At 45.0% G+C, this 25890-nt stretch overlaps 1 protein-coding gene across 4 annotated transcripts; it reads left to right on the forward strand.

The window, feature by feature from the left end:
* Positions 1–3173: 3173 nt before the first annotated feature.
* Positions 3174–25890, forward strand: WDR89 (WD repeat domain 89). 4 transcript variants are annotated; one of them, XM_038139370.1, is made up of 3 exons: positions 3174–5161; positions 6846–6942; positions 21474–25890. In XM_038139370.1, the coding sequence occupies exon 3, from the start codon at positions 21498–21500 to the stop codon at positions 22665–22667; it is 1170 nt and encodes a 389-aa protein (XP_037995298.1). In that variant the 5' UTR covers positions 3174–5161; positions 6846–6942; positions 21474–21497; the 3' UTR covers positions 22668–25890. The 4 variants fall into 4 exon arrangements, with proteins under 4 accessions (XP_037995298.1, XP_037995301.1, XP_037995302.1 ...); XM_038139373.1 differs by lacking the exon at positions 3174–5161 and adding an exon at positions 5366–5377; XM_038139374.1 differs by lacking the exon at positions 3174–5161 and adding an exon at positions 5434–5485.

A 25890-nucleotide genomic window follows, 5' to 3' on the forward strand; every position in this document is an offset into this window, starting at 1 on the left:
CATATTTTTTCATCTCTCCTGGTATGCCAGTAGCCATATGTGGGTGGGAATTCTGCTGTAGAGAGTTCAGTCCTGGTGGTAATCAAATCTGCAACTGCCTTGGGAAGATTGCCAAAATAATGCCTGTAATGAAGAATTCCTTTGCAATTGCTTACCTCATGCTGTTAGGCAAAGGGATGTAATCATGTTTGCCTCCTATAGAATGATTAAATTTCAGAACATGATGACCCAGATTTCCACTAACTTGCAAAGATTTTTGAACTGGAAATTCAGGGATGCTGTTTCCCATGCTTCACTGTGTGCAGCAGGTACTTTGATAATTTGGTTTTGGTGATTTACTGTTTGCGGCATTATTCGTGCTGTAATGGCTCCTGATTGCTTAGTGGTTATTGCTGTGGACTGCAGTACATCAGCTGCAGATGCTGAAACTCTAAATTAAATAAAGCTTTTACTCAAATTGACACTTCCAGCTTTAAGAGTGAGGATATTTTATCTGATGTGATGTTTATGGGACATAATGCTTTCTCTGATCATTTTTTATAAGGTTTGAAGGTGGAAAAGTGCTAATCTCTTTAAGACAGTGCTAAAAGCACAGAGTCAACAGCTCTGGCACTGGGAGTGATTTCCCAGCGATGGTAATTAGCACTGCACTGTGCTTGCCTTGCAGCAGCAGTTCAGTTCTTTCCTGATGCACTGGCTGTGTGTCAGTGTTGGTGTTGTGTCTAGACTTCAGGCTGACTAACCTCACTAATGTACAGCTGAGAGAAGAATAATAAATGCTTTGGGCCAGGGTAGCTCTTTACACTTAGTGGCCTGTTTGGGCACCTTTTTTAAACCTCTGGTGGTCAGGTTTTTTCTTGTCAATGCAAATAAATGACTATTTTACAATTTATATGCAAGACACTTCAGCAGTTGTGCGAGCACCCTGTTCTAGGATCAAGAGTTCTGGAATACACATCTGATACAGTGGCCGAGTGCTGAACTTGGGCTTTTGGGGACCAGTCTTCTGTATGGGGTCTCGGTGTCACCCCAGTCTTTCTCAAGGTAAGGAGATCAGATGCTGAAGCAAAAATAAAGATGGTACCCTCCCAACAAAAACCTGTACAGCTTGGGGAATCAGACAAACCTTCCTTCTCAAGAAACTGCCCCTCCCAAAAGGCAGTAAGCAGCCGATCTAAAGCAGAGCTGCTTTATAATGCATGCCTTTTGCATTCAGGAATCTCACACGTGGGAGGGTTGACTGAGGTTCTTGGAAAAAGCCAGCAGGAGGGTACTGCCTCAAGCTTGGCCCCACTGTTTTGCCTCTGTACAAGTACAGAAAAAACTGAGACTGCATTGGGTGAGCTGTGCACTTCAGGTGCCCTCTGCTACCTCTCAGGTGGAAGGAAGGCTCCTGCTTTGGTGCTCAGCTTGATCTTTTGTCTTCAGGGAGGAATCTGGAATTCTTGCCACTATCAAAACTGCCAATAAAAGAAGTCAAATTTCAATATGTACACCCCTAGCAGGCCTGCTCGGGCAGTGAGGATGACCAGGAAAACAGAAATGCGTGTCTGCAGTCTGTTTTCCTACCTGAATGTGCCTAGAACACCCACTCAGCCTCTTAGGGACAGCTACAGGGAACAGGGAGGCTGAGGAAGAGCCCTCAGTGCATGGCCTGGGTTTTTGCTTTCAACAGGATCCAATATAAAATCCTAACCTGGCACCCTGTGCTGGTATGAGAAGCTGTGAGCGTTGTTACCAACAGCAACATTATGAAAATTAAGGATTGCTGTGGCAAAGAGATGAAAGACACAGCTCTGTTACTGCAGGATGAAGGAAGTTAGCTTAGGTTATGTGAAGTCAGGCACTGTTAACTCTGAGCTGACCTCTAAAAATGGTGTCCTTACCCAACAACTTGACTTTGCAATCAAAACTTCCTTTTATTGTGCTATGTAATTAAAGTATATAATTTAATCAGCCCTTGATTTTGATTTATTAAATGCTTATTCAGCACCAAGTGGCAATTAAGCATTGAAGTGCCTTCAGTGAATCCCAAAACCTGATTATCATCAGTCATAATAAATTTGCCTCACTTGTACATTTTGTCAAGTTTTGCAGATAGAAATGCCAAAAAATGCCAGAGAGAAGTTTGCAAGCTCCTCCCTCCCCCTTATCCCCAACAGAGGAGAACTGACAAGTGAAACCAATGAGCCGTACCTTTTAAAGATGTTAAAAATAAACCCCTTTCTCCTGCAAACTGCATTAACTTCTGCTACTTCAGCTGCAGGAATCTGCTGATGGAGTTATGTTCACTGATCCCTGCAATGTCACACTTTGTCCCTATGCACATACGAGCTAATTACAAATTGTTATGCTGAAAAAGTTGCAAGCTGCCACAAAGATAACCTTGGCATATTAGGTAGAACACACAGAAAAAAAGAACACACAGAAAAAAAAAAAAATTAAAAACCCCAAATATTCCAGACAATTTGCTGTTTGAGTTCCTGACCTCTGGCCTAGAGTACGTGACACTGAAACTCAGATTTCTTTAGACTTTGGTTTCTTTTAAGGTGGGGATCTTAAAGATTCCTTTCTCAAAATATCTTTTATGTTGCGGGGTTTCGTGCCCCGGATTGGGGTGACCCCAAAAGATGGAAAAGTCCCTCTTCCAACCTGTGCCTTCGAAGAAAGACTCAGTAGTCTTCTGTTGTCTGTTCTCAAGGTTGTTTATTCTTGGTTATCTAAAAGATTCTTCTCCTGAGCTGCTGTGGCCCGTTCAGCAGCTCAGACAAAGGCACTCTGCCCTCCCAGGGGCTGCTGCCATCTTTTATATCATATATTACGTGTTACATGTTTGTACTTTTTCCCCAATGCCTGCTATCTATATTGAATGGTGACTTTCTACTCTAAACCCATCTGTGAGTGCCAACATCACCAAAGACATGGAGGCTGGGAAGGAGAAAGAAGGAGGACAGGGCACACCCAAATCCCTCCATCTTAGATCCCCTGACCCCCATGTACAAAACTTGGACCCCTGCGTACAAGGCTTAAAACCCCCCTGGACAGCACTCAGAAATCCTTCCTTTCACTTCGTGACTACTACTATAATATCTAACTTGTGTGTGTGGCTTGTAATTCTTCACACAGAGTTGGTAATTTGCTTTACGGGTTAAGATCAAAACCCCACGTGTGTCTTTGGCTGCATGCCAGGGTCTCAGAGCCCCCTGCCAGCGGCTCTGGCCATCCAGGGCACCCAGAGGGATGTCCTGGGTTCCCACATTATGTCTGTAAAGTAGCTGTCAAAAGTTACAAGTGATCTCTGGAGCATCTGCCCCGCAATTCCTGTGGTGAACTTCACTGCTGCATCTCTACCCATGGTACCTGTGACGCAGCAGCATTGGTGTGCTATCCAAAAAATGGTATTTGCTGTTGGTACAGCTGCACTTGTCTGGGTGTCACCGAACCCGTGGCTGTGAACTGTGGCTTTCCAGTTGATCTCGCAGCTGTTTTTACCACGTGAACAATGAACAGAAGGTATTTGATGAATTCATGGCAACTGCCCCGGGAAACTCAGATGAAAAACTACCAGCTGAAAATATTATTGTAACACTGATAATGCATATTGTGTCCTCAGTGAAATCATCTGCCTCCTGTTTGGAACTCTTCAGAACTAATCTCACCAGCGTGAGCAGACTTCAGTTCTGGGTGACAGCTCTGGCAGGACGAGGCTTCAGAATGAGGGAAAGGTATTTACTATGAAAACATCAGTGTGTCATTCGGGTCTTTGTGCTTTGATGTACCTAGATATTTTTCTATGTTCACTGCACTGTAAAAATGTCAAGCAAATAACTGTTAAGGAGCAAAAATAAACAAAAAAGGGGCACTTTTTCATGGCAGTTCAGTGAGCTGAGCGTCTGTGACTCCTCAGGAATGCAAGTACCCGGTTCTAATAAACTACTCAAAATATTGCAGAGTTATCAACAGAAAAGGGTAAAATCTCTGCTCACAGACGGATAATTGCACTGGTAGAAAATGAATACATGCATTATTTAGGTACCTACATAAGCTGAAACAGTAAAAATAACAGTTGTACTGGAGCATGTAGAATTAAAATGTTGCACGTGGCTAGTGACAGACAAATGAAATTGTCTTTTGATTGACTTTCTGCTTTAAGGTGGCATTAGAATGAACTACAAGGTGTGTTTTTTATACTGCTCTATGGTCATTGTCCACGTAACTTGACCATGTCATTTGGTTTAGCTAAAGCCCTTTTTATCTTGCTAGAACAATACATAGCTCAAATTCTCAGATTTCCATTTTTAAAAAAGGAAGTGGCAAACTAAGCTAATGAAAATATTTCTGTGTTTAAAAAAAGTCTTGAAATAATTTATTTGTCCATGATATTGGTAATATGACTCACATAATTTACCAGAAAAGACCACATATGTGATTTTAACTGCTATGAAAATAAAGGTACAAATTATTTTCCTCACTGAATAGCATCCATCCAAGGTTGTAGATTAATGCCACTCATCAGTGCTGAGTAGTAAATTCAGAGTAGAACAAGGAATTTTAAATTAAAAACTTGGGACAATATTAAGCAAAACATTAAAAGAAGCAAATGTTAGTTATGCCATGTTCCTTTTCATACCCTTGATGTGTTAGCCCAGTAACTGGTAAATAAAAAAAGAAGAAAAATACTCTTTGGAAGTTTAACTGGAAAAAAATAAAAAGGATCTGGGAAAATCTAATGGACCTTCTTGTCCTTTTTCGTGTTCGGTCCCTCCTAGGAAGCAATCCTGCTCTCGGTGTGTGCCCCGCAGCCGTTCCCGGTTCCCGGGCCCGTTCCCTGCCGGGCCGCTCCAACCCCGCCACGGCCCAGCGCAGCCGCGCCCGCCGCCCGGGGCGGGGCTTCCCTGCGCCAGCCAATCAGACCGCGCCGATTGCCGTCAGGCCCCGCCCCCTGCCTTTGCACCAATCCCCTTCCCGTGCGTCGTTTCCTTCCCCGCCTCCATGGACGGAAGATGGCGGCCGCTGCAGCCAATGGGGCGGCGGGGGCGGGGCTGGCGGCGGCCGCGCGGCGCGCACGCGGCAGGGGCGGCTCTGAGGGACCGGGACCGGGACCGGGACAAGGAACAGCGGCAGGGAGCGGATCCCATGGAGCGGCCCGGATAGCGACCCGGTAAGGAACAGCGGCAGGGAGCGGATCCCATGGAGCGGCCGGGATAGCGACCCGGTAAGGAACAGCGGCAGGGAGCGGATCCCATGGAGCGGCCGGGATAGCGACCCGGTAAGGAACACCGGCAGGGAGCGGATCCCATGGAGCGGCCGGGATAGCGACCCGGTAAGGAACAGCGGCAGGGAGCGGATCCCATGGAGCGGCCCGGATAGCGATCCGGTAAGGAACAGCGGCAGGGAGCGGATCCCATGGAGCGGCCCGAATAGCGACCCGGTAAGGAACAGCGGCAGGGAGCGGATCCCATGGAGCGGCCCGGATAGCGATCCGGTAAGGAACACCGGCAGGGAGCGGATCCCATGGAGCGGCCGGGATAGCGACCCGGTAAGGAACACCGGTAAGACAGGGACACGGCCGGGATAAGGAACACCGGCAGGGGCCGGGACCGGGACAAGGAACACCAGCAGGGACAGGGATCCCACGGAGCGGCCGGGATAGCGATCCGGTAAGGAATACCGGTAGGACAGGGACCGGGACCGGGACAAGGAACACCAGCAGGGACAGGGACCGGGACCGGGACCGGGACTCGGTCGGGATAAGGAACACCGACAGGGACAGGGATCCCACGGAGCGGCCGGGATAAGGATCGGTAAGGAACACGGGCAGGGACAGGGATAAGGATCCGGTAAGGAACACCGGCAGGGACAGGGATAAGGATCCCGTAAGGAACACGGGCAGGGACAGGGATAAGGATCCGGTAAGGAACACCGGCAGGGACAGGGATAAGGATCGGTAAGGAACACCGGCAGGGACAGGGATAGGGATCGGGATAAGGAACACCGGCAGGGACAGGGATAAGGATCCCGTAAGGAACACCGGCAGGGACAGGGACAAGGATCGGGATAAGGAACACCGACAGGGATAGGGATCCAATAAGGAACACCAGCAGGACGGGCTGCCCAGGGCACTGGTGGAATCCCTGTGCCTTGGAAGTGTCCAAAACCATGTGGATGTGGTGCCTGGGGACACGGTTTGGTGGTGGCCTTGGCAGGGCTGGGTTAATGTCAATCCTAAATGTCTTTTTCAGCCTTTATGGTTTGTGAGTTAATGAAATATATGTATTAATTAGGAAGTTGTGCTGTAAGCACCAGCTGAGCTCACCCAGGTTTGGTGCAGATGGGAATCTTCATTAATGGCAGTGACAGTCTAAAACAACAAAAAAACCCCACACCCAAACCAATCTGGGAAAGGTCAGAAGAAGAAATGAAAGTTGCAGTTTGGGGTTTTTTTTGTTTGGTTGTTTTACTCCTTTGGGGAAAAAAGGAAAAAAAAAAACTTTTCTATGGTTTTGAATTAAAAACTAGTTACAGAAACTACTGCCAAAGCTGTGATATGCATATCCTAAGCTTCTATTTTATATAATGAACAGATATCCTTCAGTATGCTGTGTTGCAGAATTAACTTTTCCTACAAGATACGGGGAGTGGAATTATCAATTCTGTGTTATGTTACTGGCTTGTATTGGTTACAATCCTATAATTCTAAATTAATTTTTCCTAGACATGTGTTACATATTTGAAAGAATGCAGAAACACAAGCTCTTTTCTTAATTTGCTGGTTTTTAGGTCTGTAAAAGCTTTGTTCTCAGAACCAAGTTCTGTTAATGCCTTTTATTTCTTCATGTTTTCAGTGGGTTTCCTGTTTCAGAGAATAATCAGATTCAGTGAAGTGTCTGTGCAGAGCAGCTCCTGAAGAGAATTGTCCCTGTCAGCAGAGAGATTGACCAGGTTTGTGTTCACGTGAATCCCATGGTTTCTAGGTGCTGATTTTACATGGTGCTCGTTTCAAGTTTGCATGTTGCTTTTTGTTTGTTTAAAGACTGGTGTAGCTGTTTATATTTTCCTCCAGAAATCTTTTTATGGGATCAAGGAACAGCCCTGTAGGGAAAGGTGGGCCTGGAATTCCTGGGCAGCCTCTGCACACATTGGCATGACCTGAGGCCCCCCTGTTTCTTCTGTGGTTTCAGACTTTTTGGAAATAAATATATTAATTTATTTTTTCCACATAAGGATTCTTCTGTGCATGGATTGATGATGCTCAGGTGGCTTAAAATGTTTTTTTAAAAAAGAGCATAGAGTCATAGAATGGTTTGGGTTGAAAGGGACCTTAAATCACCTCGTTCCAACCCCCTGTCGTGGGCAGGGACACCTTCCACCAGGTTGCTCCAAGCCCAATCCAGCCTGGAACACTCCCAGGGATGGGGCAGCCACAGCTTCTGTGGGCAGCCTGTGCCAGGGCCTCAGCTCCCTCACAGGGAAGGATTTCTTCCTGCCCTCTCTCAGTTCAAATCCATTCCCCCTTGTCCTGTCACTCCAGGCTCTGGTAAATAGTCTCTCTATCTTTCTTGCAGGCTCCCTTCAGGTACTGGAAGGCTGCAATCATGTCACCCCAAAGCCTTCTCTTTTCCAGCCTGAGCAATCCCAATTCTCTCAACCTTTCAAGATGATTTTTTTTAAGATGTTTTTTTCTTTCACTGCATCATTTTTGCAGGGCAGCCCTGGGGTCTGCTCTGTACCTGACTGCGTGGGAGGTCTCCTGGGAGACCAGATGGCTGTTGCCTGCTGGCAGCATTTTCCAGCTTTGTTGTGCTTTTTACTGGAAGTACAAAAAAATAATGGTATTCCCAAGCTTTTCTGAGGAAAAAAAATAAAAAGGCCAAAGCAGAAGGAAGTCAGCACTACCATGCTGCTCAGCTGTGTTGATACCAAGCTGCCTTTGCAGACAGTCTAAAACCTGGGTCTATTTGGTGAATGAAAAGATGGGTTTTATGGGGCTCAGCCTTCTCCTGTGTGAGGACAAGCCCATTAGTGGCTTTCACACCAGACATCAAAAAGAAGTGGTGAAAATTGTGAATCAGGGACTTGGCAAGGTTTTGGAGTGTGCTTTTGCACTCTGGGCAGTTCAGGTGCGAGATGGGCAATGGAGGATATAAGAAAAGCAGAAAAAGGGCATATTGCCCAATCCCTGGTGGGGTTAGGAAATTCAGCCTCAAGCGTGCCTTTGCCCTCCTCAGGGACCTTCACCCTGACCCACCACCCACTTCTCCCTCATCTCTTCCCCTTCTCATGTCCCTGCTACTGTCCCCTTTCCTTCAACAGAGGAGTTAAACACAGAAGAGTTACATAAATTCTTGCTGGTGCATTTTCCTCTCTTTCTTCCTCCTGCATTTAATTTGGGGCTGGTTAGTTAAATACATGTGGAGGTAACTTCTGCACGTGACTGAGACAGTGCTTTCTTTTTTAGCTTCCTAAGTGAATGAAGGTGGAGGGACTGGGAAATGGGATAGAAATGGATGCTTTGGTAAATAAAGCTCCAGACTGATGCCAAAATATTGCCTCGGTTGAATTGTTCCTAGGATGTGTTTTTGCCTTAGCTGATACTTCAATGCGAGTTTTAACAAAATATTTCAGTGAGAAGGAAGCAAGAAGTGGGGGGTGAGAAAGAAGAAAGTGTACAGGGCTGTAAAGATCACACTCAAATTGCAGCAGCACAAACACTGGGTGATTCCATGAGGCTGTTCTGATGGTCCCAGCACAGAATGTGTTTTCCGTCCTGTTTCTAGGGTCTTGCAAGATGAATCTTTTCAACAGTCAGAATAATTTAGAAGTATTGGCAGGAAGCAAATATTTGCAGCTGTCCCATTTTACAAGTCCATATTATGCTATAAACTCTTCAGTCTGATAAATTTTGATTCTGTTTATGTCAGGTGTTAAAGTCCAGAAGGACTACTACATTATCTAGTCTGATCTCCTCTGCAGCATAAACCATCTTTTCTGTTGTTTATACCCTTTACAGACTTTACATTCATTTATCACCCCTTTTTCACATTAATCTGAAAGCCTTTCTTCCAGATTGTTAATGTTATCAGGGTTTTGTAATAATTTTTATCACACTCTTTGTATTACTGAAAATGTTTTGAGGTGACCTTAATGTTTAGTTTGAGACTAATTTGCAGCAGATAGAGGAATGCAAGGATTTCAAAACTTATTAGATCCTGTTGTTTTCCTCTTTGAGACTTGTTTTATATAAGAATGCACTGTGGCCTTGAAAGGGCACTTGCTAGTTTGTTTTTTTTTTTAATTCTGTAGTTTTCCAGATAAATTAAAACCTAATAAAAAATCAAAATGAAAGGGTTCTTTGTTTAATATGGCAACTGAATTTTATCTGTAAAAATGCAGGTGCATTAAAACACTCTTTGTTCTTATGCTGACTTGAATTAAATTATGCAAATCCAAAATTAGTTTAAAAGTAAAATGATTGTTTTGCTGTATTGTTTATAACCTTTCTTGCAATTGCTTTATTTTTTCAGAAGAAACTTGATTTTTTTCTTGTATTTTTAACTGATTAACACTTTTAACTTGTACCTCTCTGCAGCTCACCATCTCAGCTCATACCCTTACCATACTGAGATCTTTCTTATTTTCCCCTGCATGTTATTTCAAGGCAAAAGCATTGCTCAGTTCCTCATTAAAAATAAGATACAAAGGTGCTGTACAATTGGTGAGAAGACAGCCCAGCATTTAGTTAAAATTGGCAAACTGGAGTTGTATACTGGCAGTACCTGGAATAGGAAGCTTCGGGTATTGTTCACTTTTCAATAATTTGAAGATCTTTTCATAATAATAATTTCAATAAATTGTTGCTATGGGAATGAGTGGGAGAGCTGGAATTAAGTGTTATTACTCCTTTGTGCAATCAGAAGGGACAAGCAGCTGTGAAAGCAAAATTTCTTGTTTAGAAACATACAGCTCTTACTGGCAATTCTAACTGACTTCAGTTTTTATGTGGTTCATGAAGGAGTTTTTTGAGGTAAGAGGATTTGATTTTAGTTTATTCAGTGTCTGCCAGGATATATAAGGAAATACATGACTCAGTTTTGAAAGGGAGAAAAACAGATTTAAAGAAAAGTTAATTCTAGTGGTTTAATGTCTTGGGCAACTATTACTTTGCATGTGCATTAAACACTCCTGCTTCAGGAATGTTTTTGGGAGATAGATATGAGTGGAAGAGGTTGAGAGAGGAAGATTTTTGTAGTTGCAGGGTTTGGTTTGTTGATCCCTTTTCCCTAGGAAATGGGAGTGCTGGGTGTTTCTGGACTCAGCACTTGCTGGATGCTACAAGAGCAAGTACAAACGCACACAGGTCAGTCATTCCCTGCGTGTTTATGTGTGCCTTGCATGGACATGAGAGCTGCATCTCTCATTGTTAGGAGGTCTGAAGGATCCAGATCTGTGGATTAAAGTCACAAAATGAGACTTTAATAAAGAATATACATATTTTTAACCTCTGGTTCAGAAAGAAAATTGTGGCATGGTTGAATTTAGTTGGGTTTTTTTTTCCTTCCATTTTGCATGCCAGGCAGTTCTAAGCGAAGACTGATTTTTGGTTAACGGCCTGATTTGAGGAACGGAGGCTTTTAAAAGGAAGAAAGAAATCCTGGTGCTTTATTAAAGCCCAGGATTAATTAACGTGTTAATGATCCTCGGCTCGGGTCAATCGCGATCCCGCGCTGCTCCGCGGTCGCTGGCGACACCTGGTGGCCGAGAGCGGAACGGCAGCCCCGGGCGGTCATGCCCGGTCTTGGCGCTGTCCACCCGAGCCCGGGCGCCAGGCGAGGCTGTGCGGGGGCTCAGCTCCTTGGGCTGCGCTCCCCGCAGTCCTGGCGAGGCTGTGCGGGGGCTCAGCTCCTTGGGCTGCGCTCCCCGCAGTCCTGGCGAGGCTGTGCGGGGGCTCAGCTCCTTGGGCTGCGCTCCCCGCAGTCCTGGCGAGGCTGTGCGGGGGCTCAGCTCCTTGGGCTGCGGTCCCCGCAGTCCTGGCGAGGCTGTGCGGGGGCTCAGCTCCTTGGGCTGCGCTCCCCGCAGTCCTGGCGAGCCTGTGCGGGGGCTCAGCTCCTTGGGCTGCGCTCCCCGCAGTCCTGGCGAGGCTGTGCGGGGGCTCAGCTCCTTGGGCTGCGCTCCCCGCAGGTCCTGGCAGCGTGGAGAGGAGCACCTTAAGCTGGAAGCTGCGTGCTCTCTGGGCACACACGTGCCCTCTTACTAAATTCCTAATGCTGCTTTTGAAACTGTGGGCTGAGCAAATGATGTGTCTTGCTGTTGTCTGCCCGGCAGTGTGGTGTCTTCCAGAAAGGGATCATGAGCCAGTTTATCTCTGAGTTGCTTGTTTCTCAGTCTGCCTTCCTATTTGGGTTCTTTGCTGTGCAAGGACAGTGGTGGGTGCCAGGTTGGCGGGGTTATAGAAGGAAGTTGAAGGCAGTTAAAGTTTTTACCTCCACTGTTATAACTGGGAAGTATTTTGTAAGATTAACTTTATGATTTCTCCATATTTTATTTATGGTCAGTTTATGCTTTTAAACTCTTGTGCCAGTATTGTTCTTGAGTAGCTCCCCTCCCTCCCCAGCATTTGTTCCTTTGATGTATTTGTAGATAGTAATTGTATCCCCTTCAGTCTCTGTCTTTGCCAAGCTACGCAAGGCAAAGCATCCAGCTACTTCTTGTGAAATAAACAGTCCATTACCTGCAGCATCTCACCCTTCCTTCTCTACACTCGATTATGGCTTAGTTATCAAGACATTGGCCTCAGCAAAGGGCACTGCTGGGAGCCTGCTATGACCCTGTGAAATGTGGATTTACTTAAGCATTGAGAACAAACATGGCTTGAGAGCAGGGTTATTAAAATGCAAAAAGCTCCTGACTCTGCTTTTTATCCCTACATTATTTTGGGGCAGCAGGCTGCTGAAGATGTTGGAAAGATCTCAGAAAGATGTTTGTGCATCTCAGAAAAGTAAGTTCCCCACCTAGGTCTCCGGGGTTTGTGGGTCTTAACAAAAACATGGAGTTCTGGTTTTGCCAGCAGGATTGTCTGTGCTGCTGCATACAGCAGATCTCTTGATCAGGGAGTCTGGCGTACCAATACCTGCACACTTTCTCCTTGGTCCTTCCCTTTCATGATTTTATTTCTTGTGGCTGAGTCCTAAATTGCTTAAAGAGTGAAAAAAACAGTTCAATGTGATCTTCCAGTGGAGTATGGAAAATCACTGTGCATTTGAGTGTCATGAAAAGTAAAAGCTGAATTTTTTTTAATCGTTTATGGCATTGGTGAAGCTGCTGCTGGAGTTCCATATATGGTTCAAGAGTAAGCTCTGTCTAAAGGCTCCTGAAAACAAAGAGCTGAAGAGAGTGCCTTGCATGGCTTCAGTGTCCACATCTTCAATGCCTTAGCATCTTTTGTGGAGACTCAAAAGTAAATTCTCCTGATCAGGATGAAGGCAACATAGCTCTGAAACCCTTTATTTCAGCCTCTTCCATCTTCCTGTTGTCACTTAGATGACATCTTTTCCTTTTGTCTGCTACAAAGCATTGAAAATTGAGCTTAGGGCACGATAAAGATTCAGCAGAGCCTCCAGCTGTCAGACTGTGCACAAAGAGCATGTTTTGGAAACTGATAGTCTGTGAACTGCCACGGGCACACAGGGATCTCAAGTTTCTCTTGTTGCTTTGAAACTGGAGAGGGTCTGACAAATTACCTTGACGTGGGGATGTTCTGGAGTAGCTAAATATAAAAAAAATGGATATTGTGGGATGTGACTGGCAAAGACACCTTAGTGATCTGCAAGTTCTGGGGAAGCAGATGAGCAAAATGAGGAGAAGTAATTTTCCCTGCATAGGCTTGGCAGATGTTTGTGCCTCTGCAATACATCTGGAGCTGCAGAGAATGGCTTGGGCAGTGGTGTTAGAGTGGGGATAAGAATTACCAAGCACACAAATGTTGCTTGTCTTGTATTCCCCTACATCTGCATGTGTAGGGGAATCTTCTTACCTGTTTAGCAGTGACTGATTTAAGCTTGAGTTGTTCAGAAAAGAGTCCTGAAAACATAATAGTTTGTGTTTTGAAGAATGAGCTCTGATAATGAAGTGTACTTAAGGTAAATTACTGTTGTGAAAGAATTTCTGAAGTATTCTAGTAAATAAAACATCGACTTTATGTCATTGTAAGTATTTTGACACCAGTGTGTGGTAGTAGAAGCTCTTTTTCCAATTACAGCAAAGTTTCTTTATATCCTTTTATTATAGTTGCTGCTAAATTCAGGCTGAAATTTCCCAGGCTTCCTGTGATGTAGAAATAAATTCTTTGGAAGAATTTCAGCAATTTTTATTAATCTTTGGGAAGACTTCTTACTTATTTCCATGTTTCTTCTGTATGAGGATGCTGGTAGTAAGTGGCAGTGTCTCAATTGAAGGAAATAAATGGTGTTGTTTCAGAGTCACTAAATTATTCATGCAGCTGTGTAAGTAATTTTTTTCCTTTTACCTTTCTCTGTAGGGTGGATCATTGGTGTTGCCTGTTCGTGTGGTGTTTTGTTCAGCTGAAAATGGCCCTGAAAATCATCGCTCTTGGAGTCCTTTCTTGTAATCCCAGTCTTGAAAGGGCATCAGAGCACTTTGTGATTGTGAAATTTGCAGGTGCACCACGGTGTCACGGTGACTTTTGCATTGTATCTTGTAGTGTAGACATTCAGAACAAGGCTTTTTGTGTGAAAGTGTGCTGCTGACTGTACTCACTAATGTTTGTGTGCACAAGGATTGTGACTTGGGCAAACACTGTCCTTGTTTCACTGATTGGGAAAGTGAGGAGTGAATGTTGGCCCTTGCTGGGAGTTGCTCAGCAAGCTGTTCTGCCACAGTCAGGACTGGAAGTGTTTGTAGGCCAGGCTCTTGATCAAATCCACTTAGATAAATGCTTTATTTCTGTCTGATTTGAGATGACCATCTCAGTGCATAGCTCTAGTGCCAAGTCAGACAGCAAAGCTGTTGGACCTCTTCACAAAGGAAAATGCTGTTTAGTGAGCATGAACCTCCCCTGAGCTGCTTGTGGCTGCTGGTTGAAGTGTGAATGGATCAAAACTTACTGCTACCTGCAGGTGACCATTGTAGCTCCATGTTTGATTTCCAGCAGCTGTGGCTGTTATTGGAGAGGCTGATCAGCCCTGTATCTTCTTTCCCATGTTTGTGGTCACAAGGAGCCATCTCGGTGTGATGCGTTCGGTGGGAGGTGCTCACAGGAGAAAGGAAATGACTTTTCTGTGGTGCCTGTGGTCTGATGAGATAAGCACAAGTGCAGAAGGCTGAGACTGGGATTCTCCTCAAGGTTAGCAGCAGACTGGCAGGATAGCTGTGGTTCCATTACAGGCAGCAGGCACAAGCCTCATCTTTGACCCCCATGACAGAGCCTTGCTCAGTGCTAAAGCCATGGCCCAGCACTAGGACAGTTTCCCTGTTCTCTAGAATCCACCTTAGGATGCAGCATTTGTTGTTCACACATTCAGAGGCTTCTGAGAGTGCAATTTAGGCATAGATGAGCTTTCAGAGTGTTTTTAAATACAGTATTCTTTGCCAGAAAAAAAGAAGAAGAAAACATAATATCTAGAATTTAGAATACAAATAGCCCAATTGCAGGATCTCTTTCTGTAATTTACCCTTTGCCTGGGACTCTTTCAGACCTGCCTTTATGAAATAGGATTGCTTCTGCTGCAGCTTGATCTGAGAATAGCCATGGGAGCAAAATAGAGCATCTCTTATCCTCTTATTACTCCTTTATTGGATGACCACCTCACCCACACCTGGATGCAGTCGCATTCTCTGCCTGGTGAGGTCACTGCAAGGAAAGCTCGCCCTCACAGGGAGGTTCTGGGCTGGGTCCAGCTGCTCATGGCACAGTGGGATTTCAGGGACAGCTCCCTTTGTGGCTCCTCTTACACCAAAAAAAAAAATCTGAAAGTTTTCTTTTGATGAAAATAGTCACTGTATGTTTTTTTTTGATCTATGCATTTAAGGTATGCTTGATCCAGTTCAGGAGTTGTTTTTGCATTCTCTCTCTATGGATATCCAGTATAATACTCAAAAGAGGTGTTGTTTCTGTATTTTTGTGAACACTTACTTATGTTCCCAAAATATGAGTTCAGAACAGCTGTAGTTTCCATTTAATTTTTTTTTTTAATTATTGAATCCCAAAGCACTGAGCACCTGGGTCTTCTTCCCTTTATTCTCTCCTACCTCTGGCTCTTACTTTTTCCCTCCAGCCAATACTGTTAAGGGCCATTTCCTTGGTTCTCTCTCCCACCTACAGCTCCTCTCTGCATTGCTGAACAGGATTGTACCCCAAAGCTCAGTCCTGGTGGGAGGGCAGGAATTGATTTCATGAAAGGCAAGTAGCTTGGTAGACCAAATTTTTTTGATCTTCCCATAGACTTTGTGTTTTATCTTTTTCCTCCTTTCTATTGCACTGATACAATTTTCTCTGTACTGCAAATGAAGAATTACACGGAGCTTCTTTCTGACTGTGCCTTACATTTGGAAGCGAGATGTAGCTGATTGGAGAGGATGAAATAATTCTCTTGGCAGTTACATCTTGTCTCTGCACTTTAGCATAGCCTCTCATGCATTTTATTCCCTTCCTGCCTGATGACTAAATGCTCTTTGCCTTCAGCAGGCTTTATGGCAATGCTGGAAAAACCCCTTCTCCCTCTGCTTGGGTGAAACAACAAACCCAGCTATGGGAGAGTGTGTGCTGGAGAAACTAAGCATTCCTGAGGGGTATTTTGTGCTTCCCCTCTGTGCTCCCCTCGTGTGCTGGAGAGTGGTGCCAGTGAGGAGAGGTCTCTGCAGGCTGCTGCACTGGGGAGGTGCAGCCCTGACGTGTTCTCCCTGCACTGGAGAAGTGCAGCACTGCTGTGTTCTTCCTGTCTTAGCAGCCCTGATGTGTTCTCCTTGCATTGGAAAAGTGCAGCCCTGCTGTGTTCTCCCTGCACTGGAGCAGTGAAGCTCTGCTGTGTTCTCCCTGCTCTGGGGCAGTGCAGCTCTGCTGTGTTCTCCCTGCACTGGAGCAGTGCAGCTCTGCTGTGTTCTCCCTGCACTGGGGCAGTGCAGCTCTGCTGTGTTCTCCTTGCATTGGGGAGGTGCAGCTCTGCTGTGTTCTCCCTGCACTGGAGCAGTGCAGCTCTGCTGTGTTCTCCCTGCACTGGAGCAGTGCAGCTCTGCTGTGTTCTCCTTGCATTGGGGAGGTGCAGCTCTGCTGTGTTCTCCCTGCACTGGAGCAGTGCAGCTCTGCTGTGTTCTCCCTGCACTGGGGCAGTGCAGCTCTGCTGTGTTCTCCTTGCATTGGGGAGGTGCAGCTCTGCTGTGTTCTCCCTGCACTGGAGCAGTGCAGCTCTGCTGTGTTCTCCCTGCACTGGAGCAGTGCAGCTCTGCTGTGTTCTCCTTGCATTGGGGAGGTGCAGCTCTGCTGTGTTCTCCCTGCTCTGGGGCAGTGCAGCTGTGCTGTGTTCTCCCTGCACTGGAGCAGTGCAGCTGTGCTGTGTTCTCCCTGCACTGGGGCAGTGCAGCTCTGCTGTGTTCTCCCTGCTCTGGAGCAGTGCAGCTCTGCTGTGTTCTCCCTGCTCTGGGGCAGTGCAGCTGTGCTGTGTTCTCCCTGCACTGGAGCAGTGCAGCTGTGCTGTGTTCTCCCTGCACTGGGGCAGTGCAGCTCTGCTGTGTTCTCCCTGCTCTGGAGCAGTGCAGCTCTGCTGTGTTCTCCCTGCACTGGGGCAGTGCAGCTCTGCTGTGTTCTCCCTGCACTGGGGCAGTGCAGCTCTGCTGTGTTCTCCCTGCCTTGGCAGCTCTGCTCCCAAATGCAAACCACATGTCCTGTGCCTGCACGAGCTGCCTCCCGCTGCCCGGAGCTCTGGGTTTATTCTCAGCTTGCTCTGGAACTTGTAATAATTGTGAAAATAAAGGGAGGGTCTGCTTGTATTGTTTATGGTAGGAAAGAACAGTGCAAGATTTCATCTGCTGCTGTTCAGATCCCTTGCTATTTTTGGTATTTGACCTCTGCAGAGAAGATTGCCAGAACTACAGGTCTTCTTCATTTATTATGTGTTTCTACCCTCCTACTCATAAGTTACTCTTACGTTAGTGATTAAATCTTTGAGAATGTGCCATTTTTCCACATTTCCCCCTGTATTTTTCAAAGGAAAATTTGTATTTCTGTATATTTTTGAGCTAACATTCCCTTTTGGAAAGGAGAACTATGCAACTTGGCAGCATCTTCTGTACACCACTCAAAGGAAAAGGGAAGTAACTTATGATTTGCTGGTTTATCTTTTGAAAAACGTTCTGGATTGAAGAGGACTGATGAGCCTGTTGGCTTGAACTGAAGCTGCAGCGTTTAGAATGCTGCACAAACAGCACAGCAGTAAGTGCTGGGACAATGTTAAGTTTAGTTTGTGCAAATAGGTGCTTGCTTTTCATTTCTCCACCACTGGAAAGGATTGCCTTTAGCACAGCCGTTTGCTTCTAGTCTTGCTGTGTGGTTGTTTCCACACTCCACCAGTAAAAAACACATAACAAAGGCATCTGAAAATCCTGTCCTGCCTCTTTGGCATCACTTCCACTTCGTGCCTTCTATTCTAAACATTGACTTTATTTCTTTTTTAAAGGAGCCTTGTAGGATGCCCTGGAGGTCAAAATATTTTAGGTTATTTCAGAGAATGGTATTTATTCTGAGTTCCCAAGATGTAATGAGTTTTGAGAGTCCTTCCAGAAGCTTATTGTTTCTGGTAGTTGTGGTATGCAGGAGACGTGCAGGGGCTGCATGTAACTGTGTACTCAATTCGTAGAACAGATCACCTGAGTGTAGTTCCAAGTCTGGATATAAGAACATAGAAGTTTCAGGTTTAATTTGTAAAAGGTGGCTTTTCCTGGCTCGGGGGATGGATGCAGCTGACAGATTCAGCTGTTCCACGTAAGGAATGGTGATCCCTAAGGATGGGATTGCACCTCTGTGTCAAGCACAGGTGAGTGGCCAGAGCCAGCCACCTTCAGCCAGGTGCTGGTGTGTCATCCCAGTGGTGGTGGCACCTTGACATCCCCTGCATTTTGACAGTACTGAGACTATAGATCCAGACTGTGGGTGACTTTGCTGGAGAAACTGAAAAACCTGAATTTAATGAGTTAACTCACATTCTGAGCAGAGGAGGATCCATGGGGAAAGAAGAGCTTTTGGCCAGTGCCCTCTGATTTTTTCTGAGACTGGAGTAGTCCAAGAGCAAGCTGTTGGTACAACTCTTGGTGTCAGAGAGTTTGTCATACAAACATGAGCAGTTCTCCTCTCTGATCATCACAACTGGCTGTTGTGCTATATGTCCAAAACGTTTCAAAGACTCTGATTTTGCCAAAGGATTCTTTGGAAAACAGATACCTCTGTTGTTGAACTTAAGGAACTGAAAGTGCTTCAGTGCAGAGGACCATGTGCTCTGTAGGTGGCTGCAGTCCAGTGCTTAGTTATCTTCTATTGTGTTTGGAAGACCATTGTTTCCTATTTGTCTCATAAATTTAACACAGATCCTATTCCTGCCATTTAAACTTTCCCATCAAAATACAACAGTGACTTCCCCTTCTGAAAAGGAAGGGCTGGCAGCTACACCCTGAAGTTTGAGCATGAATTGTTTATATAACCTTCAATCACAATTTCATAATAGCCTGAAGACTTTCTTGCTAAAGCAGACATTTTACTGAGTTTTTAGCAAAAACCTGGCTGCCATCGAACACAAGTCTGAGTTGTTGCAGTGGAAATAGAAATGAACCTTCACCTTCCTGATGGTAGAAATTGCATTTCTGTCTGAAAATATGAACATGATTTTCTGGTATTTCAGAATATCTGTAGTGAAGTCATTCTGGGCAAAAGCTTATGAGTTGTGTTGAGCTAATTTTATTTCCCAGAAAATATTATTAAAACTGAATGAACTTCCTTTTGCAGACTCTGGCTTTTTACAACTTCTGGGTATTTGCAGAGTTCCCTCACTTTCCCCAGCAGTAAAAGCTCTGACATGAGTGTTGTAGAAACTGCTTATTGAAAGATACTCTCTATCATAGTCAGTAATATTTAAACAACTGCAGCTTGCCTTCCAAATGGATGACATTTGTCAGGAACATGTCTGTTTGAGTTTACTTGGCCTTTTGAGTAGACAAAGTCTGAATATTTAGAGCTTAAAATTCAGGTCAGCTTGGAAAACCATATTTTTCTTACAAGAAATTTACTGAGAGAACCAGATTTTTTTAGTAACCATAGCACTGCAGGAGAGCTGGTTTACAAAAACTCCTTTCTCCACCCTCAAGCATGTGTTTGAAACTCTATTTAAATAGAAGCTTCCATTGTAATTCTTCAGTAAATTGAATTAAGCACTTTTCCTAATCAATAATGTTAAAAATATTTTATTTCTTCAGCTAATATTATTCATTTGCATGGCTGTTTTAACAATTTTGTGTTTAGGCAGCGTAGCAAACAGCGTTTGAGAGCAGTTGGCTTTATGTAATAGTTCTAGTAAAAGCTTGTTTCATTTGAGGACATACCCAGAAAAGTAAGGAAGGAACAAGTTCTGTGGGTAGGTTGTGCACAGGGTAATGCCAGAAAACACGTTGAACTTCTTTGCTTCAGAGGGGGAAGGAGTTTCCACAGGATGTCTGCATTTTATGGCAAAAAATGACTGGTAGATGTGCTCTGAAAGGTTGCTTTGATGTAGAAGATTAACCTGGGGACCTCATTGTCAGGATATTACTGAGGCAAATCGCTTAGTGAGATTATTTGTGACTTGGGAATTAAGTTTTTATGTGTGCCTGCTTAAGCTGTTTTTTAAGAATTTGCTGGTTTGTCACATGGTGTCGTGAATATTTGTGCACACCAAACCAGAGGAGGGAAAGCAAACCCCTGAAACCACAAACAATGCCAAGAAGGGGAAAAAAAAAAACAGAGTGCAGCTTTGTCATAGCAACTTCTCCTTTGTTTTTGGTCTCTCATGGGCAATTAAAATAATTGCAACTAAAGCAAGTAATACATGGAAACTTGCACATTCCACCCCTGAAAATCCAGCCTGGAGAATTTGCAGAAAAATTGATGATAGAACAGCTGGGAAGGCATGAGAATATTTTCTCACGTTCTGTGTCTGCCTGATTTTTATTCCATTTCTCTTTGGATTTTTTTTTTAAAGGGTCATTTCATGCATATGGTACCTGGGGTTGGCTGCTGGTCCAGACCTTAAGGAAATATCAATACCAGTGAGAAATCACTGGAGTGTTAACCCCTTAAAATCTGCTGTGATTCCCTCAATGTTTGTGTTTTGATTCTTTTTAAACACAGAATAGTGGTTTCATTGTAGCTGTGTTTTTGACAGAAGTGGATGACTGTAATAACATGCCTACATCCTTTTTAAAAAATGGTTGTAGTTTGTGACCCACTAAAATAATTGCAAATATCTCTTTAAAATATTAATGCTGCTGTGCTTTTCCTGACTCTGAATTGATGAAGTCTTTACTGCAATCACAAAATATAATTTTCTGTTGTGTTATAGAAAGGAAAAGTATGTTTTTTCCTTTTTTAGGACATATTTTTGAAGTGAATCTGAGAGAAAATCAAAGAGAATTTTGTTTAATTTTGGTTTTGCTGGGTAAAGTTTGCATTTGTGTGCATTGCTGAAATAGTTTGGGTTTTCTCTAGGAGGGTTCAGTAGTGCCAGAGAGGAATTGCCTCTGAAGGGAAGATTTTTATCAGCTGCCCTAAAGGCCAGTGTTCTGTGGTTTCACAGGAGGCTCCGACATCACCGAGGTGCTTAATAGCAGTGAATTCCACAGGTCACATCACCTGTTTAGGTGGTCCCTGAAACGCTGGCAGGTGTTTCTGTGCGTCATTGGGCACCTAAATACTTGTAAAATTACCTCACCAGGCCATCGCAGGCTGTAGTGCTGTGTCATTTTGGTCTTGTTCTCTGCCTCCCTGTGCACGTCCCTCAGCACAGAAGTTCCCTGAAGAAGTCTCCTGCGGTTGCAGTGATGCAGCTGTTTGTGGGCTGTGCTTCCTAGAACAAAACTTACTCCTCCTCAGGTAGAGGGGGTGACTTCATTTTGTTTCCACTTGTGGGGAACATCACGTTACTTTATAAAAATAATAAAGCAAATTTAGCTAAGTGACTTGCCCAGGATTCCCAGATAGACTGTTTAATCTGTTAAGGGGATTACCTGGTGTAGTGCTTACAGAGAGACTGAACTCCTTGAATCAGGGAGCCCTTTCCTGTCCTGTGTTCCTGTGAATGAAATGCTGGGGAGGACATCGGGATAATTCAATTTTATCTCCTTGCATCACCTCTGCACAAGATGCTTCCTCGTACGTGTTTTTAAAGCTAACGCTGTTGAAGAATGTTGTAATTAAAGCTCTCCTTGGCTTTTATTTGCTGCAGGCTTTTGGTGAGGTTGCCGTTGAGATGACGGCCGTGGAGAAGGTGGAGGAGCAGCTGGCAGGGCTGCGCATAGCCAGGCGCTGCGTGCCCAGCGAGGAGCCCACCTACCTGCTGGACATCCACACCTCCAGAGCTGCCCAGCCCGGGAGCAGCCGCTTGGTGGCCGTTTCCTGCTCCAATGGGTCCATCGGGGTGTACGACAGGGAGACGCTGCGCTTGCTGCGGGAGTACCGCGGCCAGGGCGGGATCCTCGCCGGGGTCAGGTTTGCTCACACGAGCGACAGCGTGCTGTTCTCAGCCTGCAGCCAGGGCACGGTGAGGTGCTGGGACGTTCGCTCGGCCACGCAGGAGCCCGTGCAGGTGTTCAGTGGTTATCCTTCCAACGTCTTCATCAGCTTCGACGTCAGCTGCAGCGACCTCATCGTTTGTGCCGGGACGGAGAAAGTTGAAAAGGACACGTTTCTGGTGTTTTGGGATGCAAGAGGCATTACAGACTGCGCCAGCGCCACTAAAGAGCCCTTGGGAGTCTATTCTGAAAGTCACAATGATGACATCACCAAAATCTGTTTTCATCCTACTGAACCCAATTTGGTAGTGTCCGGGTCGACCGATGGCTTGGTGAATGTGTTTGACATCAACAAGGATAATGAAGATGATGCTTTGATATCGACTTGCAATTCAGATTCATCGGTGAGTTCTCTTGGCTGGTCTGGGGAAGACTACAAACAGGTCTATTGCATGACACACGATGAGGGGTTCTGCTGGTGGGACATGGCTCAGCTGGACACCGAGGAGCCAATAACCCTGCTGCACGTTCTGGATGTCAGAGAGTCGGTGTGCGCTGAAAACCACAGCCTGCATTACCTGGTGGGTGGCTTGTACCACGAGAAGGCAGGGAGACTCTTCCTGATTGGGGGAACCTCCACAGGAGACATCCACCTGATCAGCTGCAGCACTGATGGCCTGAGCCTGGTGGGGACCCTGTGTGGGGGACACTCGGCCACCGTCCGCTCCTTCTGCTGGAGCCCCACGGATGAGTCTCTGCTGACGGGTGGAGAGGATGCTCAGCTGTTGCTATGGAAACCCGGGGCTGTGGAAAGGTCCCTCACAAAGAAAGCATCTCTGAAGATCTCTTCTTCCGTGCAGAAGAGAGTGAGAGTCCACAACACCTCCCTCAAAAGCAGGAAAAAGTGAATTGCCTGAAGTGAGAATCTCTGCTGTGTAGAGCTTTCCTGGTGTTTAATCTCTCTAGGCAATGCTTGGCCGTGTTTTATTTGGAGGTTTTCTGTGGAAGGAACTGTGGTGCTTGAATTCCCCCTGGGAATGTATTTCAGTCATCAGAAGAATGCCTTTTATTTTTTTTTAAGTTGCTAATATTAATCAGACAAGAGTAAATGTTTGCTCCAGAGTTCTTGAGCAACAGATGCTAAATCATATTATATAAAACTGTTTCTGTGGTTATTTAATGTCTCAGACAATGTTTTAAATGTGTAATACAGGCCTATGGCTTGCAAAGTTTGTCAACTTCCCAATGATATTCCCCTGGCACATTTTAACAGGTTTTGTATTCCATGCTGTATTCCGCTTTCCTCACAGAAAACTTAATGAAACTGCTCAATTTAGTAAAAGATTTTATGTCATATCTTAATGCCTGAAGGAATTACTTCTTGATGAAACAGAAAATAAGTAGTTTTGCACTGTCACATCACTGGTTTAGAACAAGCTCATAAAGAAGCAGCTGATAGAGCCATCTTTTTCACAGCAGATATGAGTGTATTCAACCAAACAGCAGCTAATTTGTATGAGAACTGTTCAAATGGCATTATTTCCTGCATGAAAATACCCAAGAATTTTGCAAGCAGCTTCATTCTTTCCTCCTAAGTGCATCTGGAAGACTGGGGAGATCTTTGGTGGGTTGGAGAAATGGATGGGTGTAATTACACCAGTGGTGCTTAAAATCCCAAACCCTGATTTGAAAGAAACTGGTGTCACATGCTCAGTGGGGATGTTGAAACCCAAAAATGAACACTGTCTTCAGAGTTATGGAGGAGCAGACTGATATGAGGAGACTTTACCAAAACCTTTTAGAGGTTGGTTGGGTCCTTTAAGAAAAGTTTCTCTCTGCAGAGAGGTTTATGCTTGGACATCTCCCCAGGAGAGCTTTGTTTTATTATTCCACCAAATACCCAGTGAGTGCAAAAGCAGCCTTGTTCTTGTAAAATGTGTGAGACTTCATGCTTACTCTGCTTTGCTGGCAGACTCCAGCCTGTGCTCCTGGCTCTGCACACTCGCTCACCTCCAGCCTTCCCAGGAGCACTGCAGGCACATGGTGTTTGTATTTAGGCTGTAGTTACACATGTGCCCTACAACTGAAACCAGCACCAGAGTATTTAATGATTGCTCTCTTACAGATAGCTGGCAAAGGATTTAAGAGGGGTTGGGTTTATTTTTTTTTCCCTTGAGGGTGGATGGGCAATTCTTTCAAAACAACTCCTGAACATCAGACTTAGAAGGTTATCCTGGGGTTTAGAAACAGTTTCTGAGGTACAGAACATACTCTAGTGTGCGGTTACAGCTGTGCTGAAGATGCCTGAATCATCTCTGGAATTGAATCCTTTTCAACCACGGGTATTGAGTTTCCACATGATTTTTCACAAACTATTAATACCCTTTAGCCACAACTGTGAATCCGTTGTTGGTTTGGGTTTGCCTGTTGGTGATAAGTAAGATGATTCACTTGGTTTTGTTACTGCTGGTTATTTAAAAGTGCAGCTTCAATTTGAAAATCACAGCTCTCTACACCGTTTCTTTTTTGGCACTTGTGTTAAATTCATGTTGTCCCCAACATCCTTATCTGTTGCTTTCCAGATTACATTGTGCTATTTTGAGATGAGGTGGGCAGTGAGTGTCAGGGCTATGATGCACCTGGATCATGTGCCCTCTCCAGATTTATTATCCCAGGTCACTGCTTTTTGCCTGTTGTGTGAGTGGACCAAGAGCTTCAGACTCTGAATTCACTGTAAAGCCCTCATGGGCCTGACTTGGTTCAGTGCCAAATTGAGGGTGGGGGACTGAAGGATGATTCTGAGACCTATTTCATTGCAGATACCCAGTGTATAACTTGTTTTTTAGATGTTTATCCACTCTTTTCCTGGTATCTTGACACATTCATTGGAGTAAAGTCGTTGGGTCTGTCTCATACTTAATTTCTTGAAGACAGGTTTGTGTGCACGTAGAGAAATGCTCAGAGAGGAAGCTTGTGGTTGCCCCACTTGCTTTCAAGTGTCTGCTGAGTGAAATTCCAGTGTGCTGTGCCAGCTGCCTCTGAATTAAAGCAGCAGAGGTGGGAGTTCTGGGACTGAAGAGTTTGCAGTATGCAACCTGTGCCTGTTGTCTTGTTCCTGGATGAGGTGGATATTGATTTGTTCTGTATCAGTCACAGCTGAAGCCATTATTTTCTCTGGGAGGCTGATTTCTCCCTTTTACGTGCATAACAGAAATAGCAGCAGAAGGGAAAAAATGTGTGTCTGTGTCTTAAAATTCTGCAAAGGCACAGCAGCTGTCACGAGGCTTGTGTTGCCTCTGAAAATACTCAGTTTTGTTGTTCCTCTTTTTCTTTTGTGTTGACTTAATTTCAGGTGAATACCCACAAAATAAACATAGATGGAAACCACATGTGAACAAGTAATTAGCACTGCTTGCTTCTGTAGGCTGCAGACACTCTTTCACAGAGCACAGAGCACAGGCAGAATCCATGTGTGCTCACATAAATAATAGTAGACTCAAAATCAGGTTAATGTGTCCGACAGTATTTAATCTCTTAGGGAAATTTTGACATCTCCAAGTCGGCTTCAGCATTGGTAAGAAACTCAGAGTCATGGAATCACAGAATGGTTTGGGTTGGAAGGGACCTTTAAAGGAAATTTAGTCCAACCCCCCCAGCAGGGAGAAGGGACATCTTCAATTCAGCCAGGTTCCTCACAGCCCCATCCAACCTGACCTTGAATGTTTCCAGGGATGGTGCATCCACCACCTCTCTGGGCAACCTGTGCCAGTGTTTTACCACCCTCACTGTAAAAAAAGTCTTCCTTGTGTATAATCTGGATCTACCCTCTCAGTTCAAAAGCTTTACCCCTTGTCCCATCCCAGCAGGGTCTGCTAAAACATTTGTCCCCATCTTTTCCATAGGCCCCCTTCAGGTGTTGAAGGATTGCAATAAGGTCTGTCCAGAGCCTTCTCTTCTCAAGGCTGCCCACCCCTAGATCTCAGCCTGTGTTCACAGCAGAGGTGCTCCTGCCCTTTGAGCATCTCTGTGGCCTCCTTTGCACAATCTCTCCTCTGCTGGGGGTCCCAGAGCTGATGCAGCACTGCAGGTGGGCTCTCAGCAGAGGGGCAGAATGCCCTCCCTGGCCCTGCT

This window comes from Motacilla alba, chromosome 5, assembly GCF_015832195.1.
Source record: "Motacilla alba alba isolate MOTALB_02 chromosome 5, Motacilla_alba_V1.0_pri, whole genome shotgun sequence".
NCBI classification, from domain to species: Eukaryota; Metazoa; Chordata; class Aves; order Passeriformes; family Motacillidae; genus Motacilla; species Motacilla alba.